Source organism: Solanum tuberosum, unplaced genomic scaffold (genome assembly GCF_000226075.1).
Source record: "Solanum tuberosum cultivar DM 1-3 516 R44 unplaced genomic scaffold, SolTub_3.0 scf00248, whole genome shotgun sequence".
NCBI lineage: Eukaryota > Viridiplantae > Streptophyta > Magnoliopsida > Solanales > Solanaceae > Solanum > Solanum tuberosum.
The window spans coordinates 134,195-150,444 of record NW_006239172.1 but is presented as its reverse complement, the minus strand read 5'-3'; the positions used below and the strand labels follow the sequence as shown (position 1 = coordinate 150,444).

The window sequence follows — 16,250 nt, the reverse complement described above, 5'->3', positions numbered from 1 at the left end:
CCCACAACCCCTGACCGCCTTCTCCAAATACACTTCCTCCCACCCCCAATCACCTTCTCCAAAACCCCAAACAAACAAATCCCCTTTTTGATTTGAATTTCTGTTTTGGGGTCTGCAAAATAACCCCTAGCTCCTCCGCTTCGCTTTCTCCAAATTCTTGTCCCTTTTCGCATAAATTACTCCCACCCACACCTACATGTTGCGCTTCGTTGAATTCACTCCCTGCAACTTATCAAAATAAGCTTTTATCAATCTTCTTAAATTCACTTTGCCGTAAATATTAAATTTTCCATGAAAGAATTTTACGAATGAGTTTATTCTTAAATTTTAAAAATATTTTCTGTCATTTTTGTTGAAAAACCTTCATTCACAATGGATGAAATTTAATTTGGTCAAAATGGTGGCTGGAAATGGGGAAGAAGATGAAAAAATTAATTAAAAATTAACTAAATAATCCTTTCACGTGCCTATCAATGAGTGTCACACCATTATGTCATGTAAACAAAAAGTGTTAAAATGAAACAATGAGATTATAAATTAGGTGTCTATAATGAACATCTCTCAATTAAGATGTCTAAATGAAACATCGTGTCAACATTAAGGGCCACCGATGAATTAGGCCTAAAATAAATAAATAAATTTAGATAGCCAATTAACTGAGATAATAATATTCATTATACTCGAAAGTTGGGACAAAGAAGAAAAAAAAGGGTGAAACGGAGTTGTTGGCAAATTAGGGAGGTTTATGCCGGAAGCTGCCAGGGTTTAACTTAAGGGAAGTGAAAAGAGTGTAGCCACAATTCATCTGCAAAGCTCCAAAGCCGGATTCTTTCTATTGCATGAGCAATAATGGAGGGCGTCAGGCTTCGATTGTCGTTCAATGACCCTGACATTCTCAGCAACTTGCAGAAATCTGAGGGTTTCGTGAAAACTTGGCTTCTCCTCAAACCCCAACAGCACAGAACTGTTTCTGATCTTTCTTCTTATCTTCTCCACACTTTTCAGCTCCATGATTCTTGTCCTAATGGCATCCTCCTCTCTGTAACTCTCTTTTCCTCTGCAAGTCATGAGTTTTAAAATTTGATTTTTTAAATGTTTTCTTCGTTTTTGAAAAATTTCTGTTGTTTACTGCTTTAGTTTGCTTAAGTGTTGCTTCTAGCTTATCAATTTTGTGGCCGATGTTGTGGGTTTGCTTCTTTGAGCATTGCATTGCAAATGTTAACATATGCCTGTGCCCTAAGTTAACGAAATTATCTGAGTTTTCTTTCATTCTGGAGTTTTTTTTTCCTCCTGTTGATTACCCCTTTTGTTTCCTTCAGTTATGTCATCTAGCTTATCATTTTCGGATTCCGTGCTGTGGATGTCTCTGACACTCCCTGCCTCTCTTTTATACTATCCTTGCATGTGCTTTTAAGTTGAAAAAAGTTGATTTTTTTAATGTTTCCTTCCATTCTTGAGTTGTTTACTTCTTTTGTTTGCTTAAGTATGGCCTATAGCTCATTTTTTTTCAATCTTGTTGGTGCCTGTAACTGCTTCCTTCCTTGCTATCTCTGCATGTTCCCTAAAGTTTAAAAAGAAGAAGAAAAGATGAAGCTTTTTTTGGATTTTGGGTTTTTTCTTCTGCTGATTGCTGCTTTGTTTGCTTCAACTGTGAACCCTGCCTTAAGGTAATTTTTGAATTGGGTGTCTTTGGTGTGGAGGAAAATATTTTACTGGAAAATGCTTTCCTTGATGAAATCATTTTGTAGTGCTTGGTTACCTTCAATTGTGGAAAACATTTTCTCAGGAGAAATATTTTTTCAAAAAATGACTTGGTTCACTTATTGCCGGAAGTTATCAAATATCTCAGTTCTTACTCCATAGTTACTTGCTTCAACCAATTGGCATCGTTGTCAACCTTTGAGACTTGAAAGTAACACCAAAACTTATTCTTATTTCCCAATGTTATGGACAAGGGTATACTCAAGTAACTCAACCTTAACCAAGCACTAACTTTATGGAGAAGGTCTTCTTCCATGCCAAATGCACCCTGAGTGTTGTCGGTTTTCTTTTCTAAGCACTATGGTTCTCATGTACAGTTGATTGATTTGCATCGTCTCTGTAACTGCCTCATTCTATTTTCTTTGATTTCTGCATGTGTCCTAAGTGTAAATTAACTTATCTTTTTGACGTTTCCTTCTGTTCTTGAGTTGTTTCCTCCTGATTACTGCTTTGTTTGCTTCAACTGTGTCTCCTGGCTTATCATTTTTTTATTCAGTGCTGTGGGTTTCCTCTCTGAGCGCTATGTTCTCTGGTGCACTTGGTTAACTGTGTTGTTGAGGCTAACTGAAAAGAACATTTTCTCTGTCTTGGTCCTCACTGTCTTGTCTTTTCATCTCATGCAGCTGGATGGTTTTGTCTTGCCTCCTTTTGAGTCAACATGTATTTTGGAGGACAAAGATGTAGTCAGGTTTTTGTTTGTTTTTAAATTTGTCTCTCATGGTTTATCTGTTTCTCGTGTAGATTGAATGTTCTAATCTGGTTTTTACTTTAGTGTGAAGAAGAAAAGAGGGCATTTAGCTATCGATGGAAATAATGGACCAAATGTGATTTTAGCTGTCGAAAGAAATAATGGTCCCAATGCAGTTGAAAATCTCCAAATTGTTGAGAAGCAACCTTTAAAGGGTGGACCGTTGTTATTGGCAAATGAAGCATTTGATCATGGTGCTGGAGGTTATGAGTCTTATGACAGTGAAGAGACTGAAGATGAGTCTGAAAAGGAGGAAGAGGAAGAACCAGAGAAAGATACTTCACACCTGGAAAATGCTTTGGCTGGCAATTCAATTTCCAAAAAAAGAAAAGCATCAGAATTGCTTCCTAGCTCAAAGTAATTCTTGACTTTTTGTTTTGGTGTGCCTGACTTGCCTAGATTTGTGGCTTTAAATGCACCTTGTAAGTATTCTTAAATCATTTTTTTTTGTAAGTATTATGACTTCTTAAATCTTTGCTCATTATAGGAAAAAGAAACACTGTTCTGATGTTAAGGAGAAGCTTGATGAGCAGACCAAGAAACAAGAAGATCTTACTAGAAAGAAACAGAAGGTATCTGATTCAAATAACAAAGATATGGACAATAATAAAGGAAATGCTGAGGGTAATGAGGACAGTCATATGACACCCAGCATGAAGAAGTATGTCCTTTGGAAGCTATTATTTCTTTCTATGAATTATTACAGTATATTTTTTTGGTATATGTTCTCTTTCTGCAAACCTTCTTGGTGCATTACTTTTTGGACTGGCTGTGTGGTCATTTCTTGTTTGAGGATCCATGTCTTTCATAAAGTTTCAAATACTAAAATAAAATTGAAGGTATTGACTCTCTTGGTTCCATTTCCGGGTACTTTGATTACGTATGCGCTTTTCTAGTTGCTTTCTGTATCAGTGTGTTGTTCTATTGTACGGACAATATTTTTTTGCGTTTGGACTTTACTGTCCTATTTAAAAGGAACCAACCCATCTTTCTGTGTCAAGCTTGTATGCATACCAATCCAGTCTGCAAGTGAATATTTGAATTGTTTTTCTGCTCCATATTATTTCAAGTTTCTTTGTCCCTAATTCTAACTTTTGGTTGTGGTGGTTTGACAAGGTTAGTCTTTATCACACGAAAAGAGGTAATCAGAATTATATAGTACAATGTGACATTTATGTATAAAATTGCGAAAATTGCTTATCCTTTGCTGCGGAGACCTCCTCTTTCGTGCAATGTTTACCTCTCTGTCTCTTGCTTGGTAGAGGCATCTGCAAGTGGGAGTTTTGTCTCTTTTTATTCTTGCATGAATGTATTTGATGTCTCCCTTGTTTCAAAGTTTCTCTCTTTTTGTAGAAATGACGAGCTTAAAAAAAACGGTGTGGAGAATATAGAGGCGCCCCCCAACTCTGATGCGACTAAAAAAAAGGTTCATAATAGCTGTCTTTTTCCATCCATCTTTTGTTTTTTCCTTTACATAGAATTCTTTACATAATCATTCTATTGGTGGGAGGAGTTTGGAAAAAACAGTCCTAAATTTTGATGGATCTTTTTTTTGATGAAGTAAGTAGATTCATTACAAGGCATCAAGAAGATGCAACCTTTACAAGGATAGATCAGTTAAGCTCACAAAAAAGGATTTGTAGCCTCTTTCTAAGCTATAGGGCTAACAAAATCCAAGAAGAGTTCTAAATCTGTGCAAATCTGTGCAAAGCAGTTAGATTAATATTTGACCTTCACTACGCATGAGATGCTTACTCAGAAAGGCTAGATATCACAACAATTAGTAATAAGGGGCACTTGCTCTTAGTCAAACTCCCATAAGATTGATCAGATTCTATAGTTGTAGCTTATTTCTATTTGGCAGTATGGTTCAATTTAAGTGTTTAACATCTTGAACGGACTTTAACGTGTTTGAGAGGTAATATTCTCATCTTCACCTAAAGAGATCATGGGTATATTGAGCAGAAGGGGACATACAATAGCTGGTTTATGCAGTCGTAAATCATGGTTTAGACAAAGGATTCTGAGATTTCTGTGAGATGTAAAATATGGAAGATGGAAATGGTATCTCAACAAGATGGCTTCACTCTATCATATGATGTATGTTCCCAAGTGGATGACTTAGTGGTTGAGGCAAGGAGTCACTACCGGGAGATCCCAGATTTTTACCAACTGCGACACTCAGTGTAGGCCCATCTCTCCAACCTTGGCCAGGAGGATTACCCAACTCCTATGCTTGTGGGCTGTAGCAATCTAGCTGGCCGGACATCATCATCAACAACAACACACCCAATGTAATCATACAAGTACGGTTTGGGGAGGGTGTGTATGCAGCCCTCTACCTTGTGAAGGTAGACAGGGTGTTTCCTATAGACCCTTGGCTCAAGTAATGCATCTCAAAAATCAAGTATGTAAAGAAAATACAGTCGTGAAGAAGTCATGTGGAGAAACATTGAAGAAGAGAACAGTAACAACTTTTTTTTTTCTTCAAAAAATGCTCCCAGGCACTCTTCCCAAGGTAACCTTCTAAAGGTCCCTTGTGGACCTATAGACTTCTTTTTTGGTGGTTTCTGATCACCAGAATCTCTCATTCTTCCTCATTTTTTTTCTTCTCTTCCTCTATTCGACTTTGTTGTTTCTTTCGATGGAAAACAGATGCTATTACAGATCTGGTGAAAATCTTACAACCTTACTGAAACCATTTCAGAGTCGGAAGTGTCATATGATTGGATGAGAAGTGCGAGACTTTCATTGAGGAGGCTTACCTTGAGCAAAGGTGCCTTACTTTAGGTCTGCAAAAGACTTGGAGAAACCTCAGAGAATATGGGTAAAACTTTTAAGTTTAACAAATATGAAAGGTTCATTTCTGTTATAGCTGTCAAGGGACATGGTATATCTGAATTCTGAGGTCATTATTCCAGAGAATAAATTTAATGAAGGGTAGGGGAATCTTGCTAAAAATTTTGAAGAATTTATTAGCAGAAAAGCAGGTGCTCATTTATTATAAGTGGAGATACATACAAAAAATTTACAGAAGGGGAGGGGAACTTTAAGGAAGATCTGTACAGTAATAAATGGACAGAAAGGAAGATGCTAGTGGATACAGAGATCACTCTGATAAAAGTAACTTCTCAAGATGATGATACAGATCTTCTGTGTCGGTGCTTAGTTGGTCGATTCTGTGGCGGGGCTGAGATTCCCGCACGCAATGAGGTGAGAAACTAGGCGCAACAGTGCTGGAAGGGAGCCCTGAACAATCAGGTGTATGATATGAATGGGTACCATTTTCTCTTTGAGTTCAAGTTGAGGAAAGCTGAAAGCTGCTGAACATGTCTTGATAGATGTTTGGAGAAGATAGGGTTTTCTTTATAACTTGATTGGTGGTATCCGACGAAGGATGTGGTACACTCAAGCACCATATTTGACTGGTTTTGGATTAGGAGTTTAGGTTCGCCCTTACATCTTTGGAACAAGAAGGTGATGAAGGAGATACGTGTGGGGGTTGGCTGGAAAATGAGGAGGAGACGGAGCTAAAAATTATCTCCAATGGGCGCATATCAGGGTATGAGGTCCAGCAGGTAAAATACCTCAAAATATCGACATAGCCGATGGGAATCTGATATATACCCTACCAATCTGGTGCGCAGCGCCACTTATGTTCAGATATGTATCGAAGGAGGAGAGTGACAGAGAGGGAGTTGGGGCTGGCATGGGAGATGATGTTGTATCTCTAGGAAGGCTGCTGCGGATCCTTGAGAACGAAGCAACAAAGGGGAAAGAGGTTAAGCTCTTTGGTCCATTGGCTAAAGAACTGATGGACATAACAAAGGGGATTAATATAAGTTGCCACATGTTAGGCACATGCTCTCATGGGAATTTGAATGTTGTAGGTTCACAAATGGAACCTACTATGGATTTTTACAAAGGGAAGAATGGGCTTTGTGGCTCCTTGGGTGATCCGGCTATCCAGCTAGATTAGCCCGGTCAAAACAAATAAAGAAATGGGCCTAGTTAAATTGGGCCCGGTCTGGGTTTGAACTCTTCTTTGAAGGGATTAACCCCAGAGCCTTTTATAGAGTCTATTTCATCAACCCAGGACTTGGAGCCGATGTACTTGACGATCAGCGGAAAATCTAGAAGTTTGCATGAGAATGGAGACTCAAATCTCTGAGGAATTAAATCCAAAATGTTCAAAGTAGTCTGAGCAGAGTGGTCAAGCACGACCAAATGCTGAAACTGATTGAAGAAATTGAAGCAACAGCTCACGTTGAGGGGGAAGATACATGTGGGGTAGATATCACAGGACAACTGGAACAATATATCTAGCTTTCTCTGCTTCAAATTGATGATACATCCCGTGAAGAGGAAGTGCAGGAAAAAACTAGTTTATGGGTTCATCTAAATGTCATTAAGCTCAATCAATCAACTGTTTGGGGCATCTTTCAAGGGCTGCGGGAAAGAGGGATGGGGTTGGAGGGGTTTAAGGACAAGGTGATAGCATGGTGGATCTCATTTTCAATTTATTTTCACTAGGTCCGTCCAATAGATTAAAATTTACTTTTTGCTTAATCAGTTAAAAAATATTTTTTCTAAAATGTCAAATATCCGTTTTAAGCATTAAAACTCTTTCCAAAGAACTCTTGGCTGTGAAAGTTCTGGATTGCCAACATGATGTATGTTTTTGTAATATCCCAGCAGTGAGTGCAGAAACTCATGTTGAAACCATATGGCCTGGAGCTTTGTTAGTGGCATATAACTTGATTACATCCAGAACCTCCTGTTCCTCAAAAGGCCTCTGAAGCCATTCCCTTTCCTGCTCAGTGGTTTCAGAAATCACTCCTCTGTGAAATTGAAACCAGGCCTCCAGGTTTCAGCTTCTGTTTTTGTATAAATCTGGTTGTAGAACCTGATAATTTCATCTTTGATATCTCTAGTCTCCACTAAATTTTCTCCTTCAACCACTAGGTGGTCAATGTAGTTGTTTCTCTTATGCTCATTTGGAGATCTTTGGAAGAATTTTGTAGTTTTGTCTCCATGCTTCAACCATAGAATTCTGGATCTTTGCCTTTAATGTACTTCATCATATATAGCCACTTCTTCAAGTTCTGTTGAGAGTTTAGCTTTTAAAGCCACTTCTTAGATTTCGTTATTGTTGTGTATTGTCAATCACTGGCATTTGATTGATATTGTTGTTCTTTCATTGTCAAGTTCCCCTTAGTAACCAAATTCCATTCTTTTAGTTTGATATTCAGAGCCTTTAACTTACTTGCTAGAATGTGGTCTGGTCTACCTTAAGGTTCAAAGGAATCCCACCAGCATTTAACCTGCTCTTCGAAGCCATCCACTCTTAGCCACCAACTTTCAAATTTAAAATAAGACTTAGTATTGTCCCAATTCTCGCATCTCAAGGATATATGCCAGTGAGCTGTGATGACCTTAGGAAGAATTGTCTATTGGATATTTCTAAATTTATCCTAAATTGCTGAATCCTGACTGCCTCCCCATGCCCCAGTGAATTGCCCACCATTGAGAGGAGGGCATATCAACTCCATTTCCTCCATGAAATTTGAGAAATCTGACTTACTTTTGGACTGTGAAGTGGCATTCTTCTCTTCAGAGGTGAATCTAGTTTTGTTGAAATCTCCACGAGCTACCCAAAAGTCACCACATAGTCCCCTGGTAGCACCAATTTCCTCCCATAAATAAAGTCTTTCTCTTCTAGAGTTTGGAGCATAAACTCCACTAAAACACCATGAGAAGTCTTGTGCCACAACTGAAATATGGAATAGTGTAATTGAAAGGTGTGAAAAGATATTGGCAAGATGGAAGACTTAGTATCTCTCCAGGGGATGCAGACTAACTCTCATCAACTCAGTCCTTGATTCACTCCCAACCTACATGATGTCTATTTTCCCCATTCCAGATGGGGTTATTTATAGATTAGACAAGGTGAGGAGGAAGTTTCTCTGGCAAGGAAACAATGAAAGGAAGGGTTATAATCTAGTCAAATGGGAAGCAGTGATAACTGGGAAAAGACAAGGGGGATTGGGAATCAAGAACTTGAAATTCCAAAGCAAGGCACTTAGAATGAAGTGGCTATGGAAGTATAGCAATGAGAACCAGACCCTATGGAGGAATGTTATTAATGCTAAGTATGAAGAGGAAGACCACTGGATGACAAAAGAAATAACAACACCCTATGGAGTTAGTTTATGGAGGTCTATCAGAACATTATGGACTGAATTCAAAACCAAAATTAAGATTAAAGTCGTAAACGGGGCTAAAACTGATTTTTGGAAAGATGAATGGCATGATTCAGGTCCAAGACTAGAAAATCTGTTCCCAGATATTCATGCAATAGTCTCTCACCAACAAAAGACTATTGTAGAATTCTGGACACCCCATGGATGGAGATTCAACTTTAGAAGGCATCTAAATGACTGGGAGATCCAAAGAGTTGCAGATTTCTTAAATACCATCGAACAATTCAATGGACTGGAGGTAGGTCAAGATACCTTGTGGTGGAAAGGTAATGAAAAGGGTCAGTTCAAAGTAAGTAATGCTTATAGGTGGATGAATCAAACACCTCAATGCATAAGCAACTGGCCATGGAAAGGCATCTGGAAAAACAAAATTCCACACAAAGTGGCCTGCTTTATCTGTTTGCTAGCCAAGGAAGCAGCTCTCACCCAAGACAATCTGATGAGGAGAGGGATACCACTTTGTCCTAGGTGTTTTTTTTGTGGGGAAAAGGTTGAGACGGTTAATCATCTATTTCTTCGTTGCGAAGTCACTGGACAACTATGGTGGATTTTCTTAAATCTCAAAGGCATCTCATGGACTATGCCTGGAAAGATTACCGAAGCAATCCAGAGCTGGGAGGAAGCTGGTGTGCAAGCAAAAAACCGAGATAGATGGAGAATTGTCCCTGCTTGTATCTGGTGGACAATTTGGAAGGAGAGGAATGCTAGATGTTTTGACAGCATAGAGAATAGTATGCAAAAGATTAAGCTAAACTGCCTTTTGTTACTATGTTTTTGGTGTAATCAAATATATTCAAATGACACTATCTCCATAATTGATGTTCTAGAATCAATTTAGGTAGGAGTTAGCAGGATTTTGAAGTAAAATTTGTAAATATGGTTTTCAGTACATTTGTGAGAAATATACGAAGTTAACTGTTCAAAAAAAAAAAAAAAAAGAAGTCCTGTGCCACTGCTTTGAAGCTACATGTTAATGAGCGAATACCAGTGCATATGAGCTCTTTTTTCCCAATTCTGCTATCCCACATGATTAAATTCCCCTCTTGTGCCACTTGCCTGTAGACATTCAAAATGTATCCATCTGTTTGCTCAAATTTTCTTTTGGTGAAATGAAAATCCCAAGAGGCTGGTTTAGGTAAAGGAACCCGAGGCATTATGACAAGTGTCTTCTGATGAAATAGTTGTGAAGATTCCAAATGGAGGTTCATGCTGTATGGAGATGGGCAGTCAGTGAAATATATGGGGTTGAAGGATCTTGGTGCTCAAAAATGGTGTCCTCCACTTAGGGAGTCGGTGTATGTAAGTGAATCAGGATCCTTTGACCATTTTTTGTAAATAATCATCAGATCGGAAATGGCCTCAATACCTCTTTCTGAAATAATAGCTGAATAGGTCATGAGACACTCAATGAACTTTTTCTTGACATTTTCAATCTGATACAACACCAGAATGCAACTGTAGCCAAGGTGTGAAGCCAAATGGTTGGAACCTAAGTTTTAGAAGATTCCTCAATGATTGGGAAATCAGCAAGCCAATTGATTTCTTTAAACTGCTGGAGAATTTTAAGGGAACTTCTCTGCAAGCATACCAGTTGATCTGGAGAAGAATAGCAAAGGTATTTGCACTGTAAAAGTCCTCTTATGCAGACCTAAACTACACTGGACAGAAGCTAGATTGTTGGACTGGAAACACATTTGGAAGTTGAAGATACCCTAGAAGGTAGTATGTTGTTGTTTGCTAGTGGTAATAGATGTTCAGACCCAAAAAAACCTAAAGTAGAAGGGTATGCAATTTGCTCTAGATGTTTTTTGTGTGAGAAATAAGATGAAACCAACAATCATCTGTTTTAGCACTGCCTAGGCACTGACATTAGATGGAAACAATTCATGAGTATGAAATGTTTGAAATGGACTATGCCTAGAACAACTGGGCAAATACTAACCAGTTGGAATGATCCTGGGAGCATGGCAAGGCAGAAGAGCTAGTGGAGTCTAATGTGAACATGCATTTAATGGACCATCTGGAGGGAGAGAAACTCAAGATGTTCTGAAGACATTGTCAGCACTGAGCAGAAGATTAAGATGAACTGTATTTTGAAATTTCACTTTTTGTGTAAAGAAGGTTTCTCAGATGTAGTTTCTATTTTAGATACCATGGGATCCTTGTAATGGGGTACTAGACCTTTGTTGTAAATGTTTTCCTACTTTTACACTCTCATTGTGCTAATCATTTATGATATTGTTACCTTAATTATTTTGGTGGCATTGTGTATTAAAAAACTATATAGCATTGTGAATCTAGTACAATAGTGTTCTTTTGGCTAGCTGGATGTTGTTTGTGGTTTAATTTGTTTTATTTTGTATATTAGTATAGACGTGCTGTCTACTGATAACTTTACCTTCACGTATCCAAAATAAAACATAAAATCCGGGCGATTGCATTTCTCAAATTTACTTTTAAGATCTGATTAATTGTCTTCAAGTACTTACTTAAAATGTCAATTCTCTGTCAGGGCCCTAGTAGAAGTGCCAAGAGAAAATCTGCTAAAAGGCGATGGTTGCGAGAGATGGCCAAAATTAAGGAGAAGAACGCAGATGCTGAATCAGAAGGACTGGTAAGTGATCTAATGGCGCAAATATGTCAACTATTACTGCCATACATTGTAACTATTGCTGGGTAAATTTTTCAGCGGAACTGGAAAGAAATGCAGGCTAAAGCTGGAAAGGGAGAGCCTAGCTGCCAACCAAAGGGGCGATTGAATGACGGGGCTAATGGTCAACTTCTGGAACACGTGAGTAGTAATGTATATTGATAAAACTTACATTCCCGTTACTTCTGCGTCATGTACTGGAAACTTGACTCAACAAACTTTGCAGCGAAATGGGAAGCAGCAGAAAACTAAAACTAAAAAAGAAGAGGTAACTGGCCAACCAAAGGGACTTGTGAGTGATCTAACATAAACAAATTATTTATCTTCTCTATACTTCTGTTTCTGTTGACAATACATGAGCATGTAGCTGCAATGGAAGCAATTTCATGGTGAAGATAAGAATGGAGATACAAACGAAGAAAAGCATGCAGTAGAGAAAAGCAAATCGTGTGGACAATCATGTCAAAGTAGTGACACAGAAGATGAAGTTGTTCCAGTTGAAATAAGGCCTGGGCATATTCGCTTTGAACCAGTTGGAAAAGGTCTTGTACCCCTCTTTTGTTAAGACTACGTGGTCTTCCAATACAGACATATTTATATTTACCTGTAACTCTCTCCCACTTCAGTAACTATCATGCAATCTTGTATTTTATCAAATGATTCAAATTATAAGCTGATTCAAGTTAAAGTGGGTCATAATTTTGGTGCTTGCCATTGGCATTAATCTTTGTTCTGTCCGTGCCAAGGGAATAGGTATAAGATGCTCAAATTCGGTGTGGCATATGACTGGTGCAGTGGGGCTTGGTTTAATATAACTTGTAGTTGCTTATTAGTTATTGGTTTTCCTTGTTCGCTTGTCTTCCTTTTCCCTCTCCTCTTTTTTGCAGGTGATGGGATTTGGATTGTGTATTATTCCTTGCCTGCTCTAGAAAATGAATCTGATTCCCTTTTTTTCCTCTATAAAAAATGATTCTAATTCAATGGTGTCAGTCTTGTATCTTTTTTAATTTTGTGGAAAAGATCTAACAAATGGATATATCTTCTGGATGTTGCAGAACAAGTTTCAAAGCAGAGTCAAGAAGAAGTGGTACGTTTTGCTCAAGTTGTTCTGTGATGCTCTTTTTCTAGATTTCTTCTTGAATGTTGTATCTCTATTCTGAAAGAAGAGTTTTAAATCTTGAAATCCAAGTTTTTGAGCATACCATTTCTCAAGAATATCTTGTGCAGAATCCCCATGTGTCAAGCAATTAAAAATTTAACTTCGTATTGCTTAAAGGCTTAGTGGAAGGTTACGTGAAAGATAAAGAGGGAGAAAAAGGGAGGATTCAAACATAATTTTTCCATGATGAACATGGCCTGAAAATGAGATTGTGCTACAAAACAAAGTCATGCATATATATTTTCTAGAAGCTTGCATAATGCTATTAATCTTATTGGATTTTTCCATATCTCAGATGTTGGATAACAAATGCTATATGTTGTATTATACTAACAGATTGGAGAAAGAAAATAATCTGGCAACCCTATTTTCATCCATTTAAATATTTGTGTTTATCTGTTATAATCGTTATCAATGTTTCTATAGTGTTTCATTGTTGGTGGATATTTAAGAATTGCTTCACTAATTGTCATTGCATAGACATGCTTGTCCTCTACAAAGTGGCCACTATTTGCTATATAGGTATTTAATTATCTTTAGTAGGATGCTTGGTCCTCCCCTTTTCCTTTTTTCTTCCATTAGATAATTCGTTTCTGTACTGAAATCATACAAAAATGTTAGAAGTATTCCTTCTAGATGTGATGTGATGGTGCAAAAACCAGAAAATTGGTCTCGGTAAAATTTATTTGACACATTCTCTGTTGGAAATTGCATCATCTTTGATTAGCATAATGACATAGGTTACAGTGTGTCAGGCATGACCAGTGGTAGGCATGTTTCGTGAAATGAAATATATGTGTTTCTTAATGGGATAACTTTTCTCTTCTTGCGTAATGAATTTCCAAGTTACGTGCAGGAAAGTTTCAAGTGGAATGGTATGATGAGCAAGAAGAAGGGACAGAAATGGGGCCAAGAGAAAGTTACATTTTCCCCAAAGACTGATTCTCTAGGTTCAAACAAAGAATATCCTGATATGATGAATCGTGAGAGACAGAAATGGGTCCAAGAGAAAGACTCATTTTCCCAAAAGAATGATTCTCTTGGTTCAACCAAAGAACATCCTGAGATAATGAATCGTAAGAGACAGAAATGGGGCCAAGAGAATGTTTCATTTTCCCAAAAGAATGGTTCTCCAGGTTCAAACAAAGACCATCCTGATATGATGAATCGTGAGAGACAGAAATGGGGCCAAGAGAAAAACTTGTTTTCCCAAAAGAATGATTCTCTCGGTTCAAAAAAAGAACATCCCGAGATAATGAATTGTAATAGACAGAACTGGGGCGAAGAGAATGCTCCATTTTCCCAAAAGAATGATTCTCTAGATTCAAACAAAAAACATCCTGAGATGGTGAATGGTGAAAAGGAGCCTCATTTTCATGAATCAATCGACTTCAATACACTTACTTTTCTTTCTGGCCTGCCCAAGGTTTGTTCTTGTTTTTTAATGCATCTGTAGCCTTCAGTACCTGTTGCACTGATATCTGCTGTTAACTTTAGACTAATGAGACTCACACAAAGCAGCTGACAATCTACACTACCCAAAACTCCGGACATTTGGTGGTTGATGTATTGATTTGGGTGACCACAATTTTAGTATTTAGAAAAACTGTTTTTTAATTTGGCAGGAAGGTCTTGTGATTGCATACCGGCTGCTTGAGTTATCATCAACCTGGACCCCTGAAGTTTCCTCTTATCGGGTATAACTTGTCTCCATCATATTATTTTCTTTTGATTGATGTACATCGTGATTGTGAAATTTGATGTTCCCTTCTGCTGTAGGTTGGGAAAATATCGTCGTATAATTCTGAAGCAAATAGAGTTTTGCTGATGCCAGTAGCTGAATTTCCAGTCATTTCTACCGAGGATGAGTCTTCAAAGCAACCAGATAGCTCTATTTATAATGAAGACGGATCTCTGGAGGTACTTCAGTAAAATTGACTCACTCCTATGCGTGGTGATCTATATTTATGCATATTTCGAGTGAACTTAAGTTGCCATCCTCTGGGATGCAGAGTCCATAAGTTTAATGCATATGACTCTTCTCAATACAAAACCACGCCTTTTTGCAGATAGAATTTTCAGCACTTCTTGAAGTTCGTCTGATGAATAGTACTCCAGATCAAGCAGAAGTACCTGGTGTGGTTATTGAAGGTTCTACTGCCAATGAGTCCACTCCAGTGCTTGGAAGCAGTAAAAAGAAAACTGAAACCCCAGTTCCTGGTAAATTCAGTGTTTTCCCATGCTTACAGGATGGGATTGTGAAAGCTGGGAGATGTAAACATGAAATCTAGGTCCTTTTCATTTTCTTTTGTGACCTTACATTTTACTATTACAGGAGCTGGAGAAGTAAGCAATGGAAAACAAACACGATCTACCCCTTCAGGTGTGAACTAATGTTTTACGGATTCCTGAGATGAGTAGTGATTTATGAAATCCATTAGTCTCTAATTTCATAGCTAGATCCTGACTATGCACCAATGATCAATGTGAATTACAGAAAATGGCGGAGTAAACCTGTGGGAGCAATTCAGTGATACTCTAAAGTCCAAGAAGGCAGAATTAGCTCAGGAAAGTAGTTGGGATAAGGCAAGTACTGGAAAGAGCCCGTGGTCATATCGACCCATGAGGGGCACTGCGCTAGGCCCTACAATGGCCTTCCTAAGATCCCAAAAGAAAATATGAGATGAAGTTGCAGTTGCATATTTTGTTCATATTATCGTATATTAACCTGCTTCATTCTCTAAGTTTTGCAAAATTCTCACTAACGAAGAGAATTAACTATGTTTTAACTTCTCGATTATGAAATTATCTGGGAAGGTTTGCAGTGTAAAAATGGAGTTGTTGATGCACCCCTTTATGCACTGTTTCTTAAATTCGGGTTGTGCATTGGTGTAAAGGAATTCAAGGATATGAAAAGCCATATATCTGCATTCCAGTAAAACTCTGGGATCCTGTTAAATTTTTGGAATGAAATATAAGTTGTCGGATGTACCTTTATTTATAATTTTGGAGACCTCTTAGGTTTGGCCTCGTTTCACTTACCTTCCATGTGGTGTACGATATTACACTTACCTACCAGTTTGATGTTTTTGTAACAGTTCTTTTGCTTCATTACAATACTAATGTAGATAATCATTTGACTAATTTGCCCGCACTGATGTATTTAATTATTTTTACAAGCATACAGTGTTTATTACGTTAATTATTTATGCTTCAATTTAAAAATAATCGTGTAGGCATGTTTCTAGATTATAGTACTTCATCTTCATCACTCATCAGCCCCACTTCCTCTTCATCCTAAATCCTCCATCTTTCCTACACGTATGTACTCTCTTTAAATCCTAAGAAACACACGACTACATACCGGTGTAATTTCATAAGCAGAGCTTGAAAATAATAGTGTTTACAAGGCTATATATGCCACAAGTGTAGTCCGAGAAGAATTATGTTATGTGTACAAGATTTTACCTCTACCTTCGCTGGTAAATCCCAGAAACATGAAGGTGTAATAAATCTAATAACCAAAATCTATTTCTTCAATTTATGTGGGTTGTCACAATGCACTCAAGAATTTGTAATCCAATCAAATTTTCTGAATAAACCCATTTTATTTCTTCCAACATGCAACTTCTAGTGTGGTACTATTTTCCTTTGGTGGATATAATATTC

General features: G+C 37.8%; 1 protein-coding gene across 2 annotated transcripts; it reads left to right on the top strand.

Moving 5' to 3' along the window:
• Positions 1-694: 694 nt before the first annotated feature.
• Positions 695-15,618, top strand: LOC102604548 (coilin). Of its 2 annotated transcripts, none has more exons than XM_015313498.1 (16): positions 695-1,041; positions 2,385-2,449; positions 2,534-2,866; positions 2,997-3,170; positions 3,863-3,935; positions 11,285-11,386; positions 11,462-11,563; positions 11,649-11,690; positions 11,790-11,964; positions 12,478-12,509; positions 13,438-14,007; positions 14,207-14,278; positions 14,361-14,501; positions 14,651-14,801; positions 14,917-14,964; positions 15,079-15,618. In XM_015313498.1, exons 1-16 carry the CDS (start codon positions 850-852, stop codon positions 15,261-15,263), a joined length of 2,457 nt encoding a protein of 818 aa, XP_015168984.1. In that variant the 5' UTR covers positions 695-849; the 3' UTR covers positions 15,264-15,618. The 2 variants fall into 2 exon arrangements, with proteins under 2 accessions (XP_015168984.1, XP_006357585.1); XM_006357523.2 differs by having other exon boundaries at positions 11,649-11,714.
• Positions 15,619-16,250: the final 632 nt, after the last annotated feature.